Source organism: Balaenoptera musculus, chromosome 2, assembly GCF_009873245.2.
Source record: "Balaenoptera musculus isolate JJ_BM4_2016_0621 chromosome 2, mBalMus1.pri.v3, whole genome shotgun sequence".
Taxonomy (NCBI): domain Eukaryota; kingdom Metazoa; phylum Chordata; class Mammalia; order Artiodactyla; family Balaenopteridae; genus Balaenoptera; species Balaenoptera musculus.
The window spans coordinates 83,521,105-83,548,276 of NC_045786.1; the positions used below are offsets into that span (position 1 = coordinate 83,521,105).

The window sequence follows — 27,172 nt, forward strand, 5'->3', positions numbered from 1 at the left end:
CGGGAAGACGAGGAGAAGCTGGGAGTGACGCCTCTGAGCCGCGGAGGATTGTGGGAGGAGGTTGTCTCCAATTTCTCCTCCCCCGCTCCCCCCCCCCGTCCCAGCCAAGATGTCTGACATGGAGGATGATTTCATGTGCGATGATGAGGAGGACTACGACCTGGTGAGGCGCAGGGAACAGAACTCTGGGGCCGGAGGTGGCTTCTGGCTTTAGGGGCCGAGGCGGCCGCGGCCTTTCCCCGTTGAACATGTGCTCCTTCCAGCCTCTCCCGGTGCAGTGACAGGACGAGTTTACCTCCTCCCCCTTCCCGCACCGGGCCCGGGCCCTGCCTCTCCAGCATGGGGGAAGGGAGGGTAAAGGAGGCAGCGAAGGGGGTCCCGAGCATTGCGCTCCAAGTCCGAGCGCCTCCTCCGTTTACCCCTGGCCTCCAGCGTCCGGTTCTCTATGCCTCCTCCCTCTTCCCTACCGCGCGAGCCGCCTTGGGGACCGTGCAGTGGTCTAGGCCCCGGCGATGCCCTTTCGGGCCCGGCATTCTCGGCCCCTCTTATTCACACTTGAATTGAGCGGGTGCGAAATGCTGGGAGAGGGGTCCGAAAACTAGGAGGCCTTACTGCTCCCAGGCCTGACAGCGAAAAGCCACTTGTGAGTCTCCTGGAAACAGAGCTTAATTAGTCTTGTCCAGGGTCCGTTTTGGTTTAAGGTAAAGGTGCAGTGGAGAACTGAGAGCAAGGCTAGCTTTAAAAAAAGTAGTTTAACTACTTGTTTAAAGAGAAAAGCTGTTGAGGAGGTTTTGCTTTTTGTTTGTTTGGGGTTTGGCGGGTGGGGTGGTATAAGGGGATTGACACATTGGCTTTTATCTTGACTTAGTAATTTACCCATATTCAAAGTTAAAAATATCAACAGTGTAGAACTAAACGAATTTCTGTAGCTGAATGGTGATTTTTAAAGATTCAAGGTTTAATTTATGAACAGATTTACAGGTTTTTAAAACTTCACTAACATTTCAAGTTGATATTCAAAAACATTACCTGTGTGGGAACTAAGAAAGATTATCTGGACCAAGAATTAGCGTCAACTTGGCTTTGCTTTTTATTTGGGGGTGTTTTTGTGCATGGTTCTTGTATATTATGGTGATGCTGCATTATCGTAAAGTTATGAAATAGATGCTTAGGGAAGTCTGTCTCATATTTTAAGTGCCGGAGAGTTATCAAGATATTAATATATCATTTTGAATTAGTGTAAATCTTTGTATAGTCGTTTCCAATTAATCTTTCCCTTTTAAAAGAAGGCATATTTGCAAAAGGGAGAGGGAAATGCTTGTTATTACCTGAAATTTATAGTAGAGGTGTTGATAATTCTTAAACGCAGAGTTTTGCTAGTAGTTAAGATTTCTGCCTTCCATTTTGGTTTCTTCAGATCAAGCCAGTTTTAGGCAGTGCTCTAAGTCCATTAAGAATATGTTACTTGTAATATTTTGTGCATTTTTATTTATTACATGTTTACTTATATTACAGGTATTTTTTAACTACGGAAGGGTTTCTTTTAACTGTTTTAACTAGTGTTTTTACATGTTTGTGCCTATCTGTTTTCTAAGCAATAGTTTTTTGAATGCATGACTTACTAGCACTATGAGTGAGACTCTAATGTAAGAATGACAATGAGAATCTTACTGTCCCATGAAGTACTCAGTTCATTTTCGCAAGGATTTTAATTAAACATACATGATTTAACTTGGCTGTGTTTCTCCAGCCTTTGAGGGCCTACAGTACATGTACAATATAAAATTGAACATGTAGTTTTAACCCTTTTTTAAAATTTCTTAACCAAAAAAAGTAAGATTTTACACTACCACATGCAATTAAATAATAATTCCCCGCTCCAGCATTCTGTTAAATAGTCCTCCCCCATATATCTCTTACATAGGTATCATATTAATTTATTTTTTACTTCCTTAGTTAATTTCCTTAAGCCACTATGTTTAAAAAAAAAAGATTAAGAGGGCTGGTTGCCATTTCATGCTTACATGTTGCCAAAAGAAAAGTTGTTGTTGTTTTTGTTTTTTAATAGTTATTTGCCTGGGTCTTTTCTGTTTGTTTGTTTCTTAGAATTTAAAGAGTCAGGATTGACTTGCTGTTTTAGGGAAACTTCTTTTTTATTAAAAAAGGTATTGTTTGTTGGAAAGTTTGCCATCACCTCATTTTAGTCAAAATGTTAACAAGAGCCATGAGTATCCTAACTACAGATATGTTCAGTATATATTTTATAAGTTGTCTGTTGATAAATTTTAATACCCTAAATCACTTCTTGTTCTTGCCCAATCTAGTAGAAATAGGTAGTTAGGATACCACTGGAAAAGGTAAAAATTTGTTTCTAAAACTATACTGTTTTATCAAAAAAAGTAAATAATGATTTGTGCCCAAGAGCTAAACGAGAATTAAGTTGGTTAAAAAAAGAAGAAACAAACATGAAATCAATTCAATATGCTTGATCTCTTAATTTCTAAGATCTTTTTGACTTTTATTTGAGGCAGAAGCAGGCATTTTCTAAGCATAGGAGTGAATGGAGAAGTAGAAGACGGTACTGGTAAATGTCTTTTAATCCAATGGTAATTTTACAGATTTATATACGATAGTGTTAATAGTAACAATTAATAATAATAAGTAATAACTATAGTGCCATTCATTAAGTTAATAAGGCCCTTGATAGATAAGTTAACTGTATTGTAATTCCACGGTTCAGCCCTTCTAGCATGAAGTTGATTAGTACTTCTAATAATCTTTTAGAAAGGATTTAAGACAGACTGATTTCATATCAAAAATTATTCTTTAGTAGTTCCTGTTATAGGTATTGTATATTTGAACTTAAATGTTATTATTAGAAAAAAAAATGTTGAAAAGGTAGACTAATTCTACTTGGTTAGGTATATTACTGAAATGTGAGCCTCATTATAATCACCTAGTCTGGTTTATAGTTGTGATTTGTGAATGAATGTTTACTAGTATTGTTATTCTTGTCTTAATAAATAGCTGTTTTAATGCCCTAGAAGTTTACTTCTTTTTTTCTGCTTTTTGGGGGGAGAGAGAAGAGTCTTAGCCATAGGATATCTTACAGAATCTCTTATTTGTCACACTTTAACAAGATCAGACAAATGTCATGTATGTTATAAAGAACCTTAGAACATGGTTTAGCAAATTAAAATATAACACTTCCATTTTTTAAAAAGATTTTTGAATTGACATGAATAGAATATACAGTTTGAAAAAGAAGTAGTAGATTAATATAGGACAGGGGCAAAAAATAGCTTCAGGGATTTGTGTGTTTAATATTAAGACATTCACTTGTCACTCATTGTACATATAAGGAACTTGGAGGTTATAGCTTATTTTATTCTGAGACTGTTGTCTCAGTCACTTACAGGCTTGACAAACAAAATGTTGGGGATCTTTAAGAACAGATTTTCAAACAATATACTTTTTGTGGTCTGGGCCATTGTTTTTTATGCTGTACACACATTGGGAATTCTGCATGTAGTCTTCACAAAGATGAAGTTTGATTATACAGTTGAGGCTTAAAAGAAACATGACAGGGAATTCCCTGGCAGTCCAGTGGTTAGAACTTGGAGGTTTCTTTGCCGTGGGCCCAGGTTTGATCCCTGGTCGCGGAATTAAGATCTCACAAGCCTCTCAGAGTGGCCAAAAAAAAAAAAAAAAACATGTTTAATTGTAAATAATTGGAAACACCCCCTAAATTATCAATAGTACGGGAATACTATTACTACTAATAAGGTAATAATAAATTATGATATATCCATGTGATGGAAAGTATGTCAGCATTTCAAACCATGCTTCTAAAGAATATCCAATGATATGAAAAACTTGATAAATTAGTCATTACTCTTGGGTGTAAGGGAGGACAGGAATACATGTCACACTAGCTTAAACTAAAAAGAGTGTGTATTGGCTCACGTCACCAGGAAGTGTAAATATGGCTGGATTCATGGCTCAGATAATGATGCTGGGTCTTTTTCTGTTTCTGTCTCTCTTCCTGGGCTGCTTTCCTCACTGTATTGGCTTAATTGCCTTCACATTATATCACAAGATCTTGTGATATAATGTGTTATCTTCCTAGTATTATAACCCCAAAGGCAAAAGAGTCTTCCTTGCTAGCTCTAACAGTGAAACCCTAGGAAGAACTTTTATTGATTCGCCCTAGGCCTGCATCGCCCTCTTCGAACCACTCAGTCCCTGTAGAGAGGGAGGATAGGTTGCTTGCCCTGCCCTGTGGGAGGAGCACTATAATTGAAAACCCTCACCTAGGAGAGGAAGAGTCGGTCACCATTGCTGTGCACATAGTGAACACATGTCCACTATAAATATGTAATCCATATTATGATTTTATTGGGTGGGGCTAAAATTTATTTTGCTGGGTGGGAAAAATATAGAAAAAATGTCTGGAAAATATGAAAAGTGTCAGGAAAATTCAAATGTGTTTCTTTCTTGCAAACCTTTCACAGTGAACCTGCATTTTATTGCTGGGGGGAGAGGGGATGGTTTACAGGGTACAAATGAACAGAAATCTTACTTTGATCTTGGCAGGGGGGGTGGGGCACCAAACAGTGATTTTTGTCATTGCTCAAAATTTTTTAGAGTTCTTCAGAACCTGAAGCATCTAGCTTTTTAAAATAGGTAATACATGCACATGGTTCAAAAACATGAAATGTTAAAATAAAATTTCCATTTTTGTTCCCTATTTGCCCAGTTCCCATTCCTCCCCATAGGTAACCAAATACACATTTTTATCCCACTCCCCTTTTTTAAACCAAGATGTAGCATATTATATATATTGTTCTACACTTGGTTTTTTAATTTATCTTGGAGATTATTTCATAGAACTATGCAGAGAGATTACTTATTTCTTTTTATAGCTGCACTGATTGCGTGGATGTACCATACTTTATTTAACCAATTCTCTATTGATGAGAATTTGGCCTGTTTCCTTTTGCTGTCGTAAACAGTGTGCAGCTTCTTTTTTTTTTTTTTTTTAAACTTGAGCTATAGCCAAGTTTTCTCCATTTTATAGGTGTCAAAAATTGTGTGAGTCAGGTTTGATAAATAAGTTGGGCCCTCAAACTGGATGATGCTGTTTTAGGTTGGAAACATCTAACTTAAGAATTTCAGAAGTGTTACTTAATAATCCATGTCAGTATAATTGGAATAATGTACCAGTAATTCACCACCTCTTAAAGTTACTACTTTAAAGAACATTGGTTTGAAATACAAGTTTGGGTGTATTTTCTAAAAGGCCTGTTGCATTACCTCATAGGTGTATCCTATATAATGAAATCAGAGAGGTTCAAACAAGGATAACTAATGATAAGGATGTCATTATAAGATCTCCCATAAGTAATGAGAGACAGCTCTTATGTGCTAACAATGAGATAAACTTTTTCACCCCTAATGTAAATCTGTAAAGTATGAATATCCAACAGAGTAAATTTCTACTTGTGTACTATGTCCCAAAATGAACACATGGATCTCAGCAAGAATTAGAGATCAACCCCCATAATTGACAGGAGAGGAACTGAAACATCCAGTGTAAGTGACTTACCTAAATTTACGTGACAAATTAGTGGCCAAGTCAAAACTAGAGCCCAAGTCTAATGACTTTAATGATGTCTTGTTGGAAAATTTAATTTGAAGACTGAAAGTTTAGGACAGATAAAAGAATGTTCTCATTTATACCATTGACAAATTAGGATCCGTTACCTTGAGTGAAATTTTTAAAAGTTTGGTTAATTTTATGAATGGCTAAACCACAGTTGGCTACCTAGGGCTTGGATTAAATCTCATCCTTAAGGATAATGAGACTTTGCTCTTTGCCCTAGATGCCCAACATCTAGTATAGCTGTCTAAACATGGTCAAGCCTTGGGAAGCATTGTTGATGGTGAGTCTTGTTTTCCTAGAGCACATTTCTTAAGACCTCTATTGGCAAGAGACACAAGTACATGAACTATGAAACTGACCCTGTTCAGCAGTGGCTACATTCCAACATAGAGTCAAAATTGTCCCTGCCTATTGTGTGTTGTGTTATTTTGGAACAGTCACCCACTTTTCATTTCAATTAAGCAAACACTTATTGAGCATTTTGTAATATACCAGGCTCTGGGGATACCAAGATGAGTAAAAGTAAGTTCTTGCTTTTGAGAAGCTCATGGTGGGGCAGGTGAGGGGAGAGGGGAGGTGGGAACAGCAAACACACAAGACTCCGTCTTAGAGACACGCATGTCATGTAGAAGCATGACTGAGGAGAAAATTTATTTTGCTAAGAAGAGTTGGAGAAAGAATCACAAGGTAAGCCTTGATGAATACCTTTCTCAGGATTGTTAGGGGTGGGGAGCATCATAGGAGAAAAGTGGGAAGTTTGTTGGAAGGGGCGGTGGATTAGAATTCCTAGCAGAGAGACCAGTGTATGCCAAAGCAGAGATGTTGAAGTGCATGGCATATTTGGGGGGAAGAAAGAATAGATTTGGTTGGTGTAGATGGGTACGTAATTGCTTTGGGAAGATGTCAGGACATGAGTTATTATGTAAGTGGGTTGGAACTATTATGAACTTCAGTGGATTTTTTTAAATCCCTTTAACACTGTTCAAGTGCTTGCTTTTTCATATATTGCTTAAATTCTTTGTTTTTTTTAAAGCATTCTTAATATGTAGGTTAAAATTTCAATTTCTCTTTTAAAAACATTTCATTTATACTTCTATAAATTATAGTTATCACCTCTTCATCTGACATAAGGGAATTCAGTTAGCAATATTTATTTAATACTTTTCCTATATTCCCTATTTTGACTAATGTTACTGTGTGTAACCAAGTCAGCAATAGTCTTTAGAGATAACTTTTCCCCTTTCTTGTGTCCATATGATGTGTCCTTTTTATTTTACATCCTTAACATCGCATATATTTATTCTATCCCCTTCCTCTTCTCCCTGTTCTACTACTTGGATCAGACCTTCATCATGTCTTGGCCAGACTGTTGTAAGAGTATCCAGTGGGCTACTTCATTACTACCAGAAGGCTCTTCTTAAAACACAGGTCTAATTCCCTATAAAACATTTTAGTGCGTCTCCATTTGATCTAAACTCCTGCTAGACTTGTACAGTTCTACTGTCTGATCCAGTTTATCTCTTATCAGCTCTACACACATCCTGTGTTTCAGCCCAGTCAGACTATTGATGGTTCTTCCAAATATGCGATGCCATTTCAAGCTTCCATGCTTTTGCATAGTTAATTGTTTTATTTCCGGTGCCTTTTCTCATCCCTGGGAACTTCTGTTCCTACTTTTAGACCTGGTTCAGGTAACTTTTCCCTCTTCTAACTCATTCAAGAGTAGTTGATTACTCCTCTTCTGAGCTGCCACTGTGCCTAGTATGTGTCTCTGTTACTGCTTTTATTGTGTTATATTGATGTTTCATTTTCATATCTGTCTCAGACCATGAATAGCTTGATGGGAAAGACTTAATTTGCATTCGTTGAGCAACATTTAATTGCTGGTTTATACTAAAGATCATTATCATTGAGTGTAAATAATAGATATAAATAATATATAATAGATATTCTACACAAAAGAATTATTCTAAAGACTTCTCAAAATATCTTCAGTGTAAAAATCATGCCAGTGTAGTAAGTGAATAGTTTGCTGTAGCGTAGTTTGTATTGATGGTGTGATTCACTGAGCTGCAAATGACAGGTTAGTGATGTCATGGAGGCTGCAACATGGTGTTGCAGATCATAACACAGGACTGCCTAATTATAAGAAACCAATCAGTAACGTATCAGCTGTGCCAATTCTCATGTATTTATACATTTCAGCAGTAACACTTAAGAATTGAATTGCAATTATTTAAAAAATATTATACATTTTACTTCTTAACCCATGTAATATGAAAAACCAAAAGAACATATTCACAAAATGCTGAGGGCTGGATTAAGTCTTATCTCAATTGTAGTGATTTGGGGGAGTTATGTAGAAGTTAGAAATATCATTAGCTGGAGCCAGTCAGTTCCCAGAAGTTGCAGGTAGTCAGTCTTGTACTACAAGAGACATTCAGACATGGTAGGAAATGTAAAGGTTCCTGCCTTCAACAATGTTATAATCAGTTCAGTAATTTCCAGTAATTGAAGTTAACCTTCTGGCAACTCCGTGTCCTACTCGTGTGTGCCTCTCAGCTTCTACTTACCTCATATCCTAGTCAGTTTTTTTTCCTAATCCGTTATGGGCCAAGAAACCAAAAATAAATGGGCTTTGAGTAAGAGTCCAGATTCTTAGACTTGGTGATAGATGTAAATCAAAGATATTTTGCTTCCAAGTTGAGGGGTACATTCTGAAGATTTGGGTTGCAGAAAAGTCATTTTCTGGTTCTAGCTATTCCCATATATTATTGAACAGTTACTAGAGAATAACTGAGAAGAACTGATTTCCAAAGGTGTAGAGTAGGTTTTATAGCTATGATTCTTTACTCCCAAGTCTTCCCTGAGGAGGTGACGCTTAAGCTGTAATGATATGCAGTGATTAATGGGATGAAGAGAGGTAGAAAGAAAAAGGAATGGCATGTAAAGGTGAGAACAAGTTTGGCAACTTGTGAGGTAAGGCCAGGGTGGCTGCAGCAGAGTGAATGAGGGAGAGCTTGACAGGAGATATGGTTGGGTGCATAATCGAGTCACATTTTGGTGATTTTTGAACTTGATTTTAAGAGCAATGGGAAACCATTTTTGAGAAGAGGAATGAGATAATTTACATGTTATGAAGATTATTCTGGCTGCTTACCCTAAGAAGATTGGAATTTGAAAGTTAAAGAGGAGAATGGGAAGGTTATAGTCTCTGGAGAGATGAAAGTGGCGTGGTAGACTAGGGTGGTGGCGGGGTGGGGGGGGAGTGGATGGACTTGGGATTCATGTTCAAGGTAGAATCAGTAAGGGCTTTTTATGTTCCAGCGGTATGATTGCTTTTAGCTGTTTAGCTACCTCCCGTTACAGTTTCGTGTCTGCTGTTCTCTTTTCCCCTTTCTTGTTTTGTCCAGCATGCAAACTCCCATTTATCTTTCACAACCTGGCTCAGAAGCCGTTACTCTCATAACATGATTTGATGTATACACTTGGCTTGTTCATTATTTATTAATTGCTTTTTTAGTTTAATCAGTTTTATTGTAGTCAAACCTAAATTACAGGGTTAGGAAGTGAATGAGTGATTATGAACTTTACGCACTACTCAGAATTTGATCCCAACTCTAAGAGAAGTGTTCCAGAGGATTTTCATATGTTGAGCATAACTGAATTCCTGATCTTACATTTGTGAGACAGAGTGCCAGTGTTTCACAGGAAGTATCTTTATACAAGGAAATAATTATCCTCCAGAGGGCGCACATTACAAAGCCATTGTGGTCAGCTAAAACTGATTCTATACTAAGATCAAACACCTCCCTCCATCTACTGGTCATAGGAAAAATTTGTCTTGTGTTTACATATTTTTGAGCTTTCTAACACTACACTCATGCACCTTTTTTCTTTCATGTGCCTTTATGAGACAATACAAAATTTCTCATAAGTATCTGCAAAAAAAGTTTACCTGTACTTGGATTTAGAAATAGCTGTTCTTGTCTTTTTCTGTTTACTTTCAGGCACAATTCTGAATTTGGCATAAACTTGCCCTTTGTAATGACTCTTAGCTGAAGGAAATAATCTCTCTTCCTAAAATAATAGTTTTTACTACACTAATTTATGTATATTTTATAATCCTCATCATTAAATTGAATATCATATCCTGGAACTATTTTTGATTTGTTATAAAACTAAAGTATGTTAATATAACTAAACAGCTGTTGAGTAATGTGGAATGCACATAAAGCAAATATTCTTATAAACATAGTTATATTTAGTAATAGACTACTCTGCTATATATAGATTACCATCCTGGGTAGTTAGGCCATGTTAGAATAATGAAATTTAGACTTAGGGAGTAGCAAAAACTAGATTATGGAACTAAAGATGAATAGTTAACATTTACATAATGATTAGTATTTACAGTGATTTTTCTCAGGTTCCATTATCAACAAAAGGTTAACCACCTCAGAATTGAAGATCATAACCAATATTTCTTTACAATTTGCTTTTGTGTTGATTCTATGGAAATCATAGTTTTGACCTGAAGGAAAGAAATGATTCTACAGTAGTTCAAGACCCCCGGTGGTTGCCTGAAACCGAGGACAGTACTAAACCATATATATGCTATGTTTTTTCCTATACATACATACCTATAATATAGTTTAATTTATAAATTAGGCACAGTAATAGATTAACAAGAATAATAAAATAGAACAATTATAACAATATACTGTAATAAAAGTTGTACGAATGTGGTCTCTGTCCTTAATCAACTCCTTCAGCTTTGCCAGAAATGTGACAATGACTTCTTCATTAGCAGATGTAGCCTCTCCAGTAATTTTTATATTTTTCAGTCCAAACCTGTTCCTGAAACTATGCAGCCATCCCTTACTTGCAGTAAATGGCTTGGTGTCACTCATTTCAGGGAACCCTTTGCTGAAGTCTTTGTATAGGCTCAATGTTTTCTGGCATAATACATTACCATCAGTCAGAACATGTTTTCTGTTCACGTCCTTCACCCACAAATTTAATGCCTTTTTCATCTTAACTAAGTACTTTTCACACACTTTGGCCGTAACTTCTGCAACAGCAAAGCTAGCACAAATTTCTTTTTTCCTTCACAATTTCATGGATAGAAGATTCGTTCTTACCATGGATCTTAGCAACCTCAGCATACATTTTTTTTCTTTTCCTTAAGTTGAGAACTGTCACCTTTCCAATTAAAAGAAGCACTTTAGGGCCTCTCTTTGGCATATGTGAATTTCTACGTTTGAGCTTTGGGGCCATTATTAAGTACAGTAAGGGTAACTTGAACACAAGCACTGTGATACCACAATAGTGGATAACTGAGCCTGCTGTTAAGTGACTCGCAGGTGGGATATGCTGGACAAAGGGATGATTCACATTCAGGGTGGAACAGAGAGAGATGGCAAGAGATGTCTTCGTGCTACTCAGAATGACTCACAATTTAAAACTTATGAATTGTTTATTTCTGGAATTTTCCAGTTTCCATACCTCAACTGATGGAGCAACTGAAACCACAGAAAGTGAAACCACGGATAAGGAGGGACTACTGTATTCTGCTATCCACTTGATTTTGGGTTTTCCCCTTGTTATTTAAATAATGGTTAAATATCAATGGGATTTCACCTATGTAATTAAATTGTTTTGTTTTTTATAAATGTGCGGATTTTCGCTTAACAGTATTCACATTTTAGCAATGTGTGAGTTTCTTTTCTTTTTTTCCTTCATTTTAATATCTCTTTCTAACACACAGGAATACTCTGAAGATAGTAACTCTGAGCCAAATGTGGATTTGGAAAATCAGTACTATAATTCCAAAGCATTAAAAGAAGATGACCCAAAAGCAGCATTAAGCAGTTTCCAAAAGGTTCATATTTTTTCTGGCTGATTCTGTGTCTTATATTTTTCTAAATGATGTCTTAAGTAAATTCCAAGTGATTTTATCTCAGTAATATGTTTGGATACTTAGTGATAATCCTGTAAAATAAGTTTGCATTATGCAGCAAAAGCAAATATTTCAAAAGGGCTTATCCTTTTGTTTTTTCCAATCAGGTTATCTATAAAGCAGGGCCATTGTCCTGAAAAGCTAGTATGGTTCTGGCAGAAAGAGAACCAACATGCTGGTCAATAGTTATTATCCCTGCACTCGTGGTCCTTTGTCTTTTGGTGACAAATCACACAGGTGTGGTTTCATTATTAAATAGTGTGATTTCTTTACTATTGATAAACTTTTGGGTTATTCTTACCAGCGGATTATTCAGAGGAATAAAAAGTACTTCTGGGATTGTATAATCAAGAAGTAGTTCTTATTTAATCTTTTGATGAAGAAACTTCAAAATAAGCTCACTTATCCTTAAGTAAGCATTTTAAGGCTGGTTTCTTTTCTTAAGCCTATTAAAAATGACATTGAGAAGTAGAGTTCTTGGGGCAGTGTTTTTCATGTATATAATGTAAAATTAGTTTACAACTTCGATATTGAGTGTCATTAGAAAATAATGGTATTAAATTATACTGGAAGTTTCTTCTTTTTTTAGGTTTTGGAACTTGAAGGTGAAAAAGGAGAATGGGGATTTAAAGCACTGAAACAAATGATTAAGATTAACTTCAAGTTGGTAAGATTTGTTTTGAGAGGAATTAAACTGTTAATGAAATTCTGTACTTAAAAACCTCATGGCAACAAAATGTCATTATATCTACTTCTCTAAAATAATTCTGTTGATATGTTTCCATATTTAGCCTACTTTTCATTTGTGACTACAGTAGTACTAAATTTTAAAAATTCTGCATAGGATACAAAGTTTTCTGTTTAAGAAAACTTATCTTTTCGATACATGGGCAGTATTTAGCTGCATTATTAATAGAATGACTTTTCGCTGCCAGGCTAGCTCAGTCAGTAGAGCATGAGACTCTTAATAGAGTGACTTTTCAACAAACTATTAGTGTTTATTTAGGAGTTCTGAGGTTCTACTTTTTATTACAAAACGTTCCTCTTCCACTGATTAGGGCCAAAACCTAAAGAAATCTACTATCTTAACATACTAGCAGTCGTTTATAGTTTTTTGTTTTTGTTTTGTTTTTTTTTAGAATTTTTTTTTTTTTAATTTTTTTTTTTTTTTAATGCTATTCTTCTCTGCTTACATTCTTTTTATTTATGTATGTATGTATGTATGGCTTTGTTGGGTCTTCGTTTCTGTGCGAGGGCTTTCTCTAGTTGTGGCAAGCGGGGGCCACTCTTCATTGCGGTGCGGGGGCCACTCTTCATCGCGGTGCGCGGGCCTCTCACTATCGCGGCCTCTCTTGTTGCGGAGCACAGGCTCCAGACGCGCAGGCTCAGTAGTTGTGGCTCACGGGCCGAGTTGCTCCGCGGCATGTGGGATCTTCCCAGACCAGGGCTCGAACCCGTGTGCCCTGCATTGGCAGGCAGATTCTCAACCACTGCGCCACCAGGGAAGCCCCGTTTATAGTTTTTGAGCCCGTTTAAATGTATGCCACCCGTAGGATTTGATTTTACCATTTTACCTTGAGCCAAGATGGGAAGCAAGTGAAAGGAGAGGATTATTTGTATTTTGTGTTATTTTGCCTACCTTCCTTCTCTACCTTTTATTTGCTGTAGTAGCGTCTCTGAATAAGTTGTGGTTTACAAGAGTAGTTTCAGCTTCCATCCCTGCCGCCTCGTTTTTGAGTTAGATTCAGAGTCGGACTCATGTTTCTGTGTAGTCCTCTTGGGCAGTAAAAAGTTGGAAAGGTTTGTTGTCAGCTGCTCTGTGCGTTCACCACTGCAAATAAAAACCAGTAAACCTAATCGTCCCTCGATCTTTAATTACAGTAACATAATTTTTGAAAAATTAGCTTTAAAGTTATTGTGGCATAAGGAAATGAAGTCAAAACTAACTTTTTGCTAAAATTCTATTTCAGTATCAAGATATAATCTCAAAGTTGGGACAGTCATATTTCTGATTTCCATTTTGCTAGGAGATACGTTCTATCACTTGGGTTTTAGTGGCTCATTGAGAGGGTGTTACCTATTATTTACCCCCACGTGGTGCTGGTATACTTGGAAATGAAAGTAGTTTGATGTATATTGCTAAAGCTTTTCTCATTGTTCTATCTGTTTCTTCTCACCTACCCCTACTAGTTTTCTTTTTTGTAATTCACTTGCTTAGAACGTTTCAGGGAGTCTTCTCATGTTTTTCTTTTCTTGTCCTTCATGCTATATACCAGGGCAGAACATAGTCATAAGCAGAAAAATTACAGTGTCATTTGTTTATTCTTCACCCTAATAAATTTACATGTTCTGTTATTCAAGAAAAAAAGCATTATATCTGCCATTGCTCCACCTCTGTGATTAAAAGTAGAGTATATTGTTAATCCCAATAAAGAGAGGGATTAACAGCACTTGGAGATTGTGGGGACTGTGGATGCAGGTTATAAGGTTAGACTCATAAGTTGACTTATATGATATGCTCTGAGGGATGATAGAACCCTCTGCCAAAATATTTAAGTGCTGGAAATTTCACTAATAGTCCTTTATTTCCTCAGATCTTTCATGTTTCCTGGAATAACCACAGTAATGCAAATAGTCCTGCAAGGAATAGCAACAGTAGCTACATCTGCTATTGAGTAGAGCCTTAGGTGGGAGGACTTTTCTTGATAGTGGGATGAGTACCTGGGCTTGAAGAGATTCTTTCACTTCACATTTTAATATAAGAGCCTGCCAGTAATAGGGAGAGAAGAAATACATAACTATTATCAGAGAGCTTCCTGATGAAGGGGTAAATTTTTAGGAAAGAATATTTGAAAAGTAGGACTTATTTCTATCTTTTGGTTTATGAATATTTTAGTAGTTTTTGTGATTTAAGTAAATGTGCTTGTTGTGCCGTGAGGAACAATATCTGAAATTTGGAAAATCTATAAGTGATACTTTTTCAAAGCCTAACTTCAAAAATTTGATTCATTTACTGAGTAATCTAGTAATTTCAAATTTAAGCTAAGATGTTTATAATGTTTCTGTCATATAGTTTCTCTATTATTGAAAAACTATTATTTTTCAATTAGCTAGTAATATGTACTATAATCTTAATCATGTGTATATATCTTAGTAAATAAATATGTACCTAGTAATGCGTTTTTCTTCCCTCACAGACAAACTTTCCAGAAATGATGAACAGATATAAACAACTATTGACCTATATTCGGAGTGCGGTCACAAGAAATTATTCTGAAAAATCCATTAATTCTATTCTTGATTATATCTCCACTTCCAAGCAGGTTAGATTCTGTTTTTCCCTCTTAGTGCTTATCAATATGTTTATCATTTATACTAAGGGCTTTGTTGTTTTGTTTTTAAGGCCTAGAGGTTTTATTTAAGCAGTTATGCTCGTTTTTATTTTTAGTATGCTTTAAAAATAATGTGTATTTTATTCTTGATTGCAGTACTAATTGTATAATATTAAAAGATTATAACCCTAGCTTAATCTCTTTAAATATCATCTTCAGATACTAACAATCTGCATACAACTTTTGCAGGCTTATATTAGACTCCCATACAGTTACTATCACAGTTCCTTCTAATAAACTTCATCAGCACTTCATCTAGCCACCCTGAGCCGTGAGTCATAGGTGGTTTGTGTAGATTTGATTAGATAAAGATCCTTGTGAGGAGAACCTGTACTCATATCCATTAGTAATCGGCATTACTCATTAGGTGTTCAATTCAATAAGTGCTACTATTACAAAGAATAGGTGGATGATGGATGATGAAACTACAGTGGGTATGGGGAATGATAGTGCTTTCATTATTCTAGTCTTTGATTATTAAGAAAAGCAATGATTATTTTATTGCTGAGGTAATTTTTAATTGGACTGTTTGTTCATATTCTTTTAAGCAACATAGTCCTAAGTTTCAGCTTTCTTATGCTATGATATTTGAGCACAAGAAGTATTTTCTCTATCACGTAGCATTTCTTAGAACGTTTGATAACTTTCCGTACTCAAAAAATGTTCATCTCAGAATCAGTGTCTTTCATTCTGTCTTTTCTGCTGTTAAAAATGTTGTTTTTATTTCTTGAGGCAGTTTATTTTTACTGTTTATATCTAAAATATATGTAATGGAAATAGAGGAAGATAAACTTATGTTCAGAACATTAACACTTAATGGCACTAATTCTAGAGTTCTTAAATATCAGGGGGCTTTTCTTAAGTGGAAAAATATTTTCTGAGTTTCACAAACGAGTGTTATCAAAACATTTTTTTGTACATTATTCATAAATGGTATGCCAGATATTGGGGGGGGATTAAGTAATTTAAAACTTTAAGATTGTGTGTTGCTTCATGCTATTATATGTAAGCTTTTTGTCTTTTTGAAAGTAAGTATAGATAATAGTTGGGCAACACTTGACTTACTGTGCGATCAGCAGTCGTGAATAAATAGGCAACCTTTTCTGAAAGTATCAAGCTTTCCTGTTCTCATAGCCCTCTTACCTCTTGATCCTGTTAAGTAGAGACCTAGAGAATCAGGTATTCAAACAAAGGTATAGCCAGAAGCGGGGGGGAGGGGGACAGAGGAGCTTATCATAATGCAAAAGAAACAGCAATTTCCATTAAAAAAGTTGGACTTATGAACTGATGGTGTTAGACTCAGCTAAAATTGTGCTAGACTTTTCCCTCCACTCAACTCCAAGAGTTTACCAGTAACTTAAAAGCTTATAGTCCAGTTAATTGATTAGTGGCATTTATAGAAGAATTTTTGAGGGAAGAGGCTTATTCTTTGTTTCTTTAACAACTTACTTAGCGTTTGCCATATAGTAGGCACCAAGTAAGAGTTGAGTGCATAAGATATATACTATTAATAATAAACAGCACACCTAGTTCTATGTGCATGTCATTTACTTTGCTAATATAGAACAAGTTATTACATTGAAAAGGACAAACCTATACTACTAGAGCATTAGACATTTTCTGGGTTTTATTTTTTTTAACGCATAAAAACACATCTTGGCACTTTTTGTAAATTTGGTCTGTACTTTGCTAAGGTTTTGTTAATTTTGTGGACTGTCACAGACATTCAGTAAGATACAGATAGTGTATCTTATGTATATTAAAGTTCAAAGATGCACTTTTAGTTTGCTCAAATTAACTTTATTAACAGGTACAAATTTGCTGTTTACAATTATAGAATTCTGATTTTTTATGTCAGATGGATTTACTGCAGGAATTCTATGAAACAACACTGGAAGCTTTGAAAGATGCTAAGAATGACAGACTGTGGTTTAAGACAAATACAAAGGTAACAATTATAATTACATTTTTTTCTTTTGAAGAGTGGGCAGGTATCCTTGATAAACTCTATAAAGATGCACCTTCTGTTGAAATCTTTTAATTTTAATAATTTTATTTTTTTACAGCTGGGGAAATTATATTTAGAACGAGAGGAATATGGAAAGCTTCAAAAAATTTTACGCCAGTTACATCAGTCCTGCCAGGTAGCATTCTTTTATTTTTTCTTAATATTTCTTCATAATAAAAAAGCATAAGAAAAAATTGAATTTGAAACATTGTTTAGGGATGTTTTTGTTCAAGCATCATTGCAAAAATAAAATTTGGAAAATAAGTTACCAGAAAGCTAATTTTTTCTGAGAATTACATTTCTTCCTCCTAGTCCTAATTTCAATCCTTATCTTTGTAGAATGAGGCATAGGTATCAATAAATGAACAGACCAGTCATTAATACTAAGAATAAGCCTTTCATATTTAATTATGTACCCTATGAAAATTGGAAAGGATATTATAGACATACATCATAAAGATATTTTACATTCTAGTTTTCATGTATGAATCCTCTGTAACACCACTGTCCCATAGAACTTCATATGATGTTAGGAACATTCTGTATCTGCGCTCTCCAATATGGTAGCATCAGGTACATGTCATCAAGCACTTGAAACATGACTAGTGAGATGAAGGTACTGAGTTTTTAATTTAATTTAAATTTGGATAACCATGTGGTCTGGACAGTACACCTGTATAACTTTCTAAATATGAGCTGTAATTTTGTATTTCCTTTTTTGTCTTGATCAGTAAGTTACTTGATATTAGTTTAAATATTATATAGAAATACTGTTTTAAATATTTTTATGCTCTTTCAATGCCATGTACTCTTATTTTAATTATATATTTTATTTCTGTGAATGGGTAAAAAGTTAATCAGAAAAGTGTTCTAAATCATCTGCAGATATTTTCATTTAATAATTTTACCTTTTTTTAGTTTTTAAGAACAGGAAAATGTTTTATATTTCATAATAGGTTTGGTTTATAAGGCAGATCAGTCATTTATGGATTGTTTCTTATCTATACATTCTTAAGGAAAGCTTAGTCTGATACATAACCAGCTGTGTGTTCACTTCCACATGAAATGAAAATGGTTGAGAAGGCATTTCTAATTTTAAAAAGTCTTACAATATATACATAAGGAATACGAAAAAGCCCTCTGGGGAAGTTTTTGCTTGGTTTATTTCAGAACATAAGGAAAATGCCATCTGGATTGTAAATAACATTAAAGCATAGAGAGATGCATAATAATCTGAACGTACAGATTGTCTTACATATCATATTTTTTAGTCTGGTTGTGACTCGTTAATGAATAACAAATAAAGGAAAGTTTTAAGTTGGAAGACCCAATAAATAATAAATTTTGGCTTTGTGTATGTCAGTGCTTGATATTATGATTATCTGACTGTTGACCATATTCTGTTTTTCATGGCCTGTGTTTTGTGGGGTGTTGGTCATCTTTCAAAGTCGAACTCAAATCTCCCCACCTTTGTTATTCCTTTGACATCCCCCAAGAGAATTAGTCCTTTCTCTTCCATTCTTGGCACTTGGTTCATACTTAACTAGAGTTATTATCATTTATATTATAATTTATCTGTTGACAGATTGGTCTTCTAGGTTGTGAACTTTTTGAGATCAGGGACATTGGCTTATTTAAATTACCTGGCACTAGGAAGGCACTTGGGAAGTGCTTTTGATTGAATCAGTGGATCTGAAGTAGTTGTGAAGATTTGGAGAAGACCATTCATAATCTCCTAGATAAAACAAAACATTGCAACTTTTATACATAAAAAAATACCTCTGGCCACTTTTTTCCTATTGAATGACTAGGAAATACAAAAATGACTAGAAAATGGGTTCCTTTTTGGCCATTGAAGGTCATGTTCTTAGTAATCTAGGTCCCAATTGAAATTTGTAATGCATTTTCCCACAGAATTAGTATTATAAGTGTAAGGTTCTCAGGGTAACTCAAGTAAAAATCACTAGGTTGACTCTGAATTCTGTCTTGACTAAATGTTCATTATTTGCTTTCCTAGACTGATGATGGAGAAGATGACCTGAAAAAAGGCACACAGTTATTAGAAATATATGCTTTGGAAATTCAGATGTACACGGCACAGAAAAATAACAAAAAACTTAAAGCACTCTATGAACAGTCACTTCACATCAAGTCTGCCATCCCTCATCCACTGATCATGGGAGTCATCAGAGGCAAGTTTGGTTTGGAAAGGGTGGGCAGTGTCATGGGAAGATATCAAGGTGTCCTTACATATGATTGAATGACTCTGAAGGTGGTTTGTTTTAGTGAAAATAAAAGGCAAAGTAGTGAAGTCAAAGAAATGATCTAGTCTTAGAAGGGAATTAGGATGAATTTTTGTCTGTGTAAAAGTTACATCAGTAAAGATATTATTAAAAAAAATTCACCATCAGAAGTTCTATTGTTGAATTATAATGATATATATATATAATTACTTTCTTTTTTAATGATTTATTTATTTTTTATTGAAGTATAGTTGATTTATAATGTGTTAATTTCTGCTGTACAGCAAAATGACTCAGTTATACATATATATACATTCTTTTTTATATTCTTTTCCATTACGATTTATCACAGGATATTGAATATAGTGTGCTGTGCTGTACAATAGGACCTTGTTATTTATCCATTCTATATGTAATAGTTTTCTATTAACCCCAAACTTCCAGTCCATTCCTCCTTCCCCGCTCCCCCTTGGCAACCACAAGTATGTTCTCTATGTCTGTGAGTCTGTTTCTGTTTTGTAGATATGTTCATTTTTGGCTTTATTTTATATGAGTGATATCATATGGGATTTGTCTTTCTCTTTCTGACTTACTTCACTTAGTATGATAATCTCTAGTTGCATCCATGTTGCTGCAAATGGCATTATTTCATTCTTTTTTATGGCCAGGTAGTATTCCATTGTGTATATGTACCACATCTTCTTTATCTATTCATCTGTCGATGAACATTTGAGTTGTTTCCATGTCTTGGCTACTGTGAACTGCTGTGAACATAGGGATACATGTATCTTTTTGAATTATAAGTTTCTCTGGATATATGCCCAGGAGTGGGATTGCTGGATCATATATGGTAATTCTATTTTTAGTTTTCTGAGGAACCTCCATACTATTTTCCATAGTGACTGCACCAACTTAACATTCCCACCAACAGTGTAGGAGGGTTCTTGCCTTTCCTCCACACCCTCTCCAGCATTTGCTATTTGTAGACTTTTTAATCATGGCCATTCTGATTGGTGTGAGGTGGTACCTCATTGTAGTTTTGATAAAATTACTTTCTACTTCAACTGAGAATAAAGATTTGCAAATGCTTGTTTGGCTGATGTTTAATGAAGAGCTTGCTTTTAAGAATTAAAGTATGTGCCCTTTACACACTTCAGGAGCTATTTCAAGATATAGAATTAAAAGACTGGAAGCACTGAAATAGTTTTCATTTGATTTTTATAAAGTGTTCAATCTTGTTATTACAGAACTGAAAATGTGCTCTTTTCTCCTGTTTTATTCTTTACAGAATGTGGTGGTAAAATGCACTTGAGAGAAGGTGAATTTGAAAAGGCACACACTGATTTTTTTGAAGCCTTCAAGAATTATGATGAATCGGGAAGTCCAAGACGAACCACTTGCTTAAAATATTTGGTCTTAGCAAATATGCTAATGAAATCGGGAATAAATCCATTTGACTCACAGGAGGTATGTTTGTGCTCTAATTCTTCATTTCTATCAGCTATCCCTTGTGAAAATAAATGTATTCTTTCTTTGTACATACATAGTTAATTCTTCTTCTTTTTTTTTTAACTGTTTAGGCCAAACCTTACAAAAATGATCCAGAAATTCTAGCAATGACGAATTTAGTAAGGTAAGCTTTAATATTTCAGTTAAGGTAAATTACCTTAAAGCAGTGAATAAATAGGAGAGAGGAGAGAACTTTTCAGAATTCAGTTAATACTCAATGTTTGCTCTCTTGTATTTTGTCTTGAAGTATACCAAAGTTGATGACATTTTTGAAGTCATTTATTTTACTGTTTCTGTTAGTCACGAGATTTTATAAGTATTCATTATCTGTGTGAGTGTGTACACACACTGTTTTTCAGTAGAAAGCTGTAGAGGTTTTAAAACAATTTCACAGTGTTACAGTTTCTACCTGCCTTAATCCGAAATGAAATTATGAATTGGTCTATATTAGTCAAGAATTTTCAGTAAGACAGTTTCTTTACTTGTATATTTTCTTAATTGACAAGATTAAAAATCACTTTAAATAAATTTGCCTCAGCTAAATTTCTGACGTAAGGAGCAGCAGAGGTGTCATACTGGTAAGAAATCTAAGGATTTATTGTTGCCTTTTGTGGAGAAAGATATGACTAATTATAGCTAATGACTGAAAAACCTGCCATAATCAATTAATATTAAACAAAATTAAAGAAAATGAAACCAAGCAAAGAGCCTAGAAAAGACCTGTTTTGGTAAAAGAAATCAATGAGCAAGAAAAATTTTCCTCTGGGCCAGGAATAGATGGAGCCTAGGCTTTAATGGGCTTTCTTTATAGAAAACTGAGGAACTTATTAAGTTTCAAGTCCATTGTTTAGATTGTATGGCTGAGTACCAAGACAGGAAGAATGTAGTTAGGGACATGGGGTAAGGTTGGGTTTTTTTGTTTGTTTTCAGGTACATGTAGGTAATTTAGATGACCAGACATTCTCTTAATAGTCTTTTTTTAATTTAAAAAAGTACTGTTAGGCTATAAATTATGAGTCACCTACATATAAATTTTATATACCTGGAGAGAATAGCTTATTTCATAATACTGTTTAAGCTTCTATGTAAAATGTCCTCATTTACTTTGTTTTTATTTGGCTATGACTTTTACAAGTTACTGGGCTTTTTGTTTGTTTGAAACCTTAATTTTAGCTGTAAAAGATAAGAAAGATTTTATTTTAAGTGGACTACGAATGGTTAGGGGGTAAAAAACCTAAACTGCAACATTAAAAAATCAGTTTCTTTTTTATTGTTTACTTCTTTAGTTTATCTTAATATATATTTGTTGAATTAAGTTGATTTTAGTTATGAAAGGAGGCTTCTCCATCTTTGTTTCAAATAGTGTATTCTACCTACATTTGGCCACATTAAGAGATTATTCGTTTAGAGGTTAGCTTCATAATACTTTAAAAAAATGTTTATTAAGTTAAATTGCTAAGCAACAGTTTAACTTTTAAAACTCTTAAAGAAATATTGAGGGAAAATTTTGCCCTAGACATTAATATTTTGTTGAAATTAAATTGGTTAAATGCATTAAATAGATTAAAGTACTGATTTATCAGACCTTTAAAAAGTAATGGCTATATTTGTATATTTATTACGTCTTACAGTTTACTCTAGTGAAGCGTCTGTATTGGAACGCTAAAACTTATTTTAATGATAAATTTTGAAAGAAGTGGCCTGTGGTGTCCCACATTTTGTGTAAGATTTTTTTTTTAAGCCACTTAAATAGTGGAAGAATGTCTTTTGGTTAAAATATATGTGTGTGCAAGTGTTTTCACTATTTGAATATATCCTCCTATAGTATTATATATTACAATAATATATTTGGGGTAGGTAAGAAAAGTAATGCTTCCTAATTTTATCTTCCTAGTCAGTTGCCAGCAGAATAGAGGAAAATAATTCCTGTTGAAGCACTTGAATCACCTGTCCCTAACATGAAGTTACATTGCGACCCAACAGATGGAAGCACAGCAGAGGGCGTGCAGAATGGCTGATGATATGTCTTACATATAAAGCAGACAGTGGTGCCATATCCAGAAGGTTGGCTTCTTCCTTCTCAGCACCTTTAGCAATCCCCATAGTGCCTCCGAGAGTAGATAGTAGACATCTCAGAGAATCATGAATGTAAATCAGCCTTTGGCCTTCTGCAGCAGTGTCCATCACTCTCTACTTTGTGTGTGTATCCCATTTGGCACTAATTATCTGCCACCAATCTTTCTGCTGTATAGCTCAGTGGAATTTTAAGGCTAGAGAGAATTGAGAATCACATGTTCCCTTTAAGAAGTTTTGGCAGTTGCTGGTACCTTTCTAGAAGATAAAAATTAGGAAGCTGCATTTCTGAATAACCTTCAGAGAGGATATTCTGTCTTATATCCAAACTCCTCCATACAGTAGTATGCATGAAACCTGGTTTCTTAGGGATTAAACGCACAATTTAACCTAAAAGCAGCAAGCATTAAACAGTTATTAAACTGTTGTCAATTCTTAGCAATACCAAGATTTAGAGAAGATTTTAATTAGCTATGTATAAGTATAATATTATAACCCCAAAAGATATAATTTATCTTTCCTTTATAAAACCAAAAGCATTAAAAAGGAAATTCATTTTATTTTCAGGAGGATACGTGTGTGTTTAATTCCAATTTCCATGACAGAAACTATAATATAATTTAGATTTTTGCATATAAAAATTGAGAAATAGGCTCTTTGGATTATCTGATTTAATATATGACTTCTTCATGTTTGACAAAATTTATGCTTTTCTTTTTCTGTTAGTGCCTATCAGAATAATGACATCACTGAATTTGAAAAGATTCTAAAAACAAATCACAGCAACATCATGGATGATCCTTTCATAAGGGAACACATCGAAGGTATATTCTTTCTGCTGAAATTGTTACTTTCTTTGTCGCTGTCAAACAGTACTTCTTAATGGAGCTACATGGAATTAAGCTGTTTTTCTTCTGTTTATTGCAAAATATAGAAATGTTTCTAAATGCTGTCATGGAATGGAATATTCCTTAAAATTATAAAGCTGTTTTAAAGAAATCACTAGCCAATTTCATTTATTAATGTAATCAAGTTCTTATATCATGTCCATTTCATTTAAGGTGACTGTCCCTTTTACCTTCCTATTCTAATTTAGATACTGTTGCGTGTTTATTACTGATGTTGAAGTTCAAAGTTAATTTTTAGGATTTATTTTTGGCAACAAAAGCTTTGAAAACAGCCTGTTACTGGTAATGCTGAGATGCTCTTACTTTGAAAACGTAGGCTAACACTGTACCAACAAACGTATGAGATTTTTAATAAGTTCTGATTAACAAAGATAAAAGTCATCTCTTTGTTCTGGAACCACTTATACCTCCAGTGTTCCTACCTGTTATGGAGCTATTTGAGGGTTTTTAATAACCATTTGGAACAACTTATTCAAATTCTTAAATTCCAGATGCATTAAGAAAATCCAGAGATTAGAAGTAATGTTCTTTTGTTCCTCACCTTCCTTTCTCTTTCATTCAACAGACATTTTTAAAGTTCTATTTGGACTTAGAATGATACTATATTTTGTGGGCATAGAAAATGTAGGAGTCTTGTGCATGAACTCCTATCTATTTTTTTAAAGGACACTTACATGAAGAATTAGGGAAAATTGTAAAATCATTGTATAAAATGTAGTGCTCTAGGTTTTGAGAGAGCATAAAATAAGGAAGCTTGGCGGGTATAAATTAGAGCTTCTTGAAAGAGGAAACTGTAGAGGAAATGATGAGCAGTAAAGTATTATTGAGAAGGCAAGAGGATATTTTAAGTAGTATCACAACATGAGCAAAATCAGGGAGGTGGGAACAAGAAAAAATTACGTGAAAGGCAGCCTTTAATTGTACTGTGCATCTGTTGAACCCAGATGTTTTTAGACACAAATACCTTATGTTCTTGCTAGAAAGAAAGATGTATTTTGAGAAGATAAATGATATAGTTAATTAATATAACTTAGAAGTACATAGTGATTCATAAAGATATACAAACTAGTAAATACAAATGTGTTATTTTAACTTTTTTCTTTCAGAGCTTTTGCGAAACATCAGAACACAAGTGCTTATAAAATTAATTAAGCCTTACACAAGAATACATATTCCTTTTATTTCTAAGGTACTTTTATTCATTGATTTTAATATTTATAATTTGTAGTTATAAATGCAGTATACCTATCTTCTATTTAAAAGAGTAATTCTTGTTAACATTTTGTAATACTACGTTTTAAAATACAGCATAACTTAAGGTTTTTCCTTTTAGTTTGAATTTTTCTGTTTTCCTGGCATAAATTGAGTTAAAAGAAAAGAGAAATAAGGAATCATTAAGTTTCATTTTAAAGATTCCTCCAGCCTCAGAGAAAATTGTAGGAGAGAAAGTGGTTAAAATATATAATGGATGTATGGCTAACCCCAACCACAATAAAATTATAGCAGGGGTATACTTTTAAAGTTAACAAGTTGGATTTTATCAGACCTGTCTTCTCAGAAGTATTTTGAACAGATAATGAAATTTGTTTTAAATTTTCTTTTTTAAGTGGTAGAAATGAATTTAAAATCAGAATAATTATATAAAATCATAAAGTCTTTCAAAAAGTTAATTAGTAGAATTATAATGAGTCTCTTGTCTTAGGAGTTAAACATAGATGTAGCTGATGTGGAGAGCTTGCTGGTGCAGTGCATATTGGATAAGTAAGTACTTGACTGTTTTGTACCACCAAATGTTTAGGACATAAAGTTTGAATAATGATGGCAAAGGTAACAGTTGAATTCTTGATTTTCCATAAAACTCTCTGGCTATGGTTTTCTATTAAAAGAGATATATGTGTGTGATGTCTTTTTATAAATGAATGATCATATTAAGCACATGATCTTTGAAAAAGTTCTCAAAGACTTTTCAAAAGGTTTCTCATTCAGTATATGGCCCATATACAGCTAGAGAATTATTTAATGGATAGTATTATTTTGTTTTTAAAGTTTAAGGTGTGATATATAATAGTTTGGGAATTGTATCTTTCTTAAAGGCAGTATGTTATTTAAAGCTTCACAAATTACATTTGCTCTTGATTAATTGGGTAAGTATATGCCTGTTGGTTCTTTCAATGAAATTGGTGAAAGGTAGCTGAAATCTGGTTTCTGTCTAAAGTTTGAATAAGGTAGTGAATGTTAAATTAATGCTGAACTCAACCATTCAGTGTAGGCAGCAGCTTTTTTCTTTTGCATTTATTGATATTGTGACTATTTTATGAAGTCCAGAAGATATGTTTAGTGAAAATGGTTTGTAGACATATCTTCTTTTATTTATTTATTTCCAGCACTATTCATGGCCGAATTGATCAAGTCAACCAACTCCTTGAATTGGATCATCAGAAGAGGGGTGGTGCCCGATATACTGCACTAGATAAATGGACCAACCAACTAAATTCTCTCAACCAGGCTGTAGTCAGTAAACTGGCTTAACAGAGAACAAGCTTTTACAGACATACTTAAGGCAACAGTGCAGAGATGTAACCCTTAAAAGAACTGGGAATGGCAAAACTACTGTCGGTTGATGTGTCCCGAAAATTATTGGAGTTATGGCAGAAGTGCTTTTTTTGATCAACTGGTTTGTGTTTTGCTGCTGCATTTATCCCAAGAAAAACAGCTTTAATCTCCAGAAGAAAACCAAAATGCCGTGGGATTTATGCTGTATTGACATCTTGCCCTAAAACATACAACATCATAGTAATTTGTCATGGGCAACATGACCAGAGAGAAGATTTTTGTCATGATTTTAAATACACTGACACGCTACTGTTGGTTAAATTTAAACATGTTTTACCTGCAGAAATTCTCTCACAAATAACCTGCAATAACTTGAAATGCATACCCTTTTGAACACTTCCTTTTCTCATGTATAAATTAAAATGTTTGCTGCATTTTGCAAAATGTCAGTTCTCCAAAAATGTGTCCGTATATTTCTGTACCTGCAGTGTAGTAAAGGTTTAGATGAAACCCCATAATTATAGTGGCATACTGTCACTTAGGTTTCAAGCAGCAAAATAAACAGTGCAGCTCAGAAATTGTAGTTTGGTTCTTGATGCGTTTTTATTACATGTGGGGTTTTTGTTTTGTTTTTTAGTACCTTAGAAATGTCAAATTATTTTTCTTCAGTTAATGATAAAAAGCCTGGGAGCAAATAAGTTGGTTATTTGCTTTCAAGTTTTTAAGGAGAATTAGTTTCTAACAAAACATTTGCATAGTACTTAACTTTAAAAGTGATACTTTAAAGGAATAAAATCCTTTTTTTTTTTTTTTAAGAATGATACTCCTTTTTAAAAGATTCTAACGCTCAGAATGTTCA

The 27,172-nt window shown here is 34.3% G+C and overlaps 1 protein-coding gene across 3 annotated transcripts; it reads left to right on the forward strand.

Moving 5' to 3' along the window:
• The first annotated feature begins 63 nt into the window (after positions 1–63).
• On the forward strand, positions 64–26,896 carry COPS2 (COP9 signalosome subunit 2). 3 transcript variants are annotated; one of them, XM_036843016.1, is made up of 14 exons: positions 123–163; positions 5,886–5,945; positions 11,436–11,549; positions 12,217–12,294; positions 14,825–14,950; positions 16,857–16,967; positions 17,086–17,163; positions 19,045–19,219; positions 20,559–20,737; positions 20,851–20,903; positions 23,579–23,676; positions 24,867–24,949; positions 25,463–25,521; positions 26,145–26,896. In XM_036843016.1, the coding sequence occupies exons 2-14, from the start codon at positions 5,916–5,918 to the stop codon at positions 26,287–26,289; spliced, it is 1,329 nt and encodes a 442-aa protein (XP_036698911.1). In that variant the 5' UTR covers positions 123–163; positions 5,886–5,915; the 3' UTR covers positions 26,290–26,896. The 3 variants fall into 3 exon arrangements, with proteins under 3 accessions (XP_036698908.1, XP_036698909.1, XP_036698911.1); XM_036843013.1 differs by lacking the exon at positions 5,886–5,945 and having other exon boundaries at positions 64–163; XM_036843014.1 differs by lacking the exon at positions 5,886–5,945 and having other exon boundaries at positions 64–163; positions 16,878–16,967.
• The last annotated feature ends 276 nt before the right edge of the window (positions 26,897–27,172 follow it).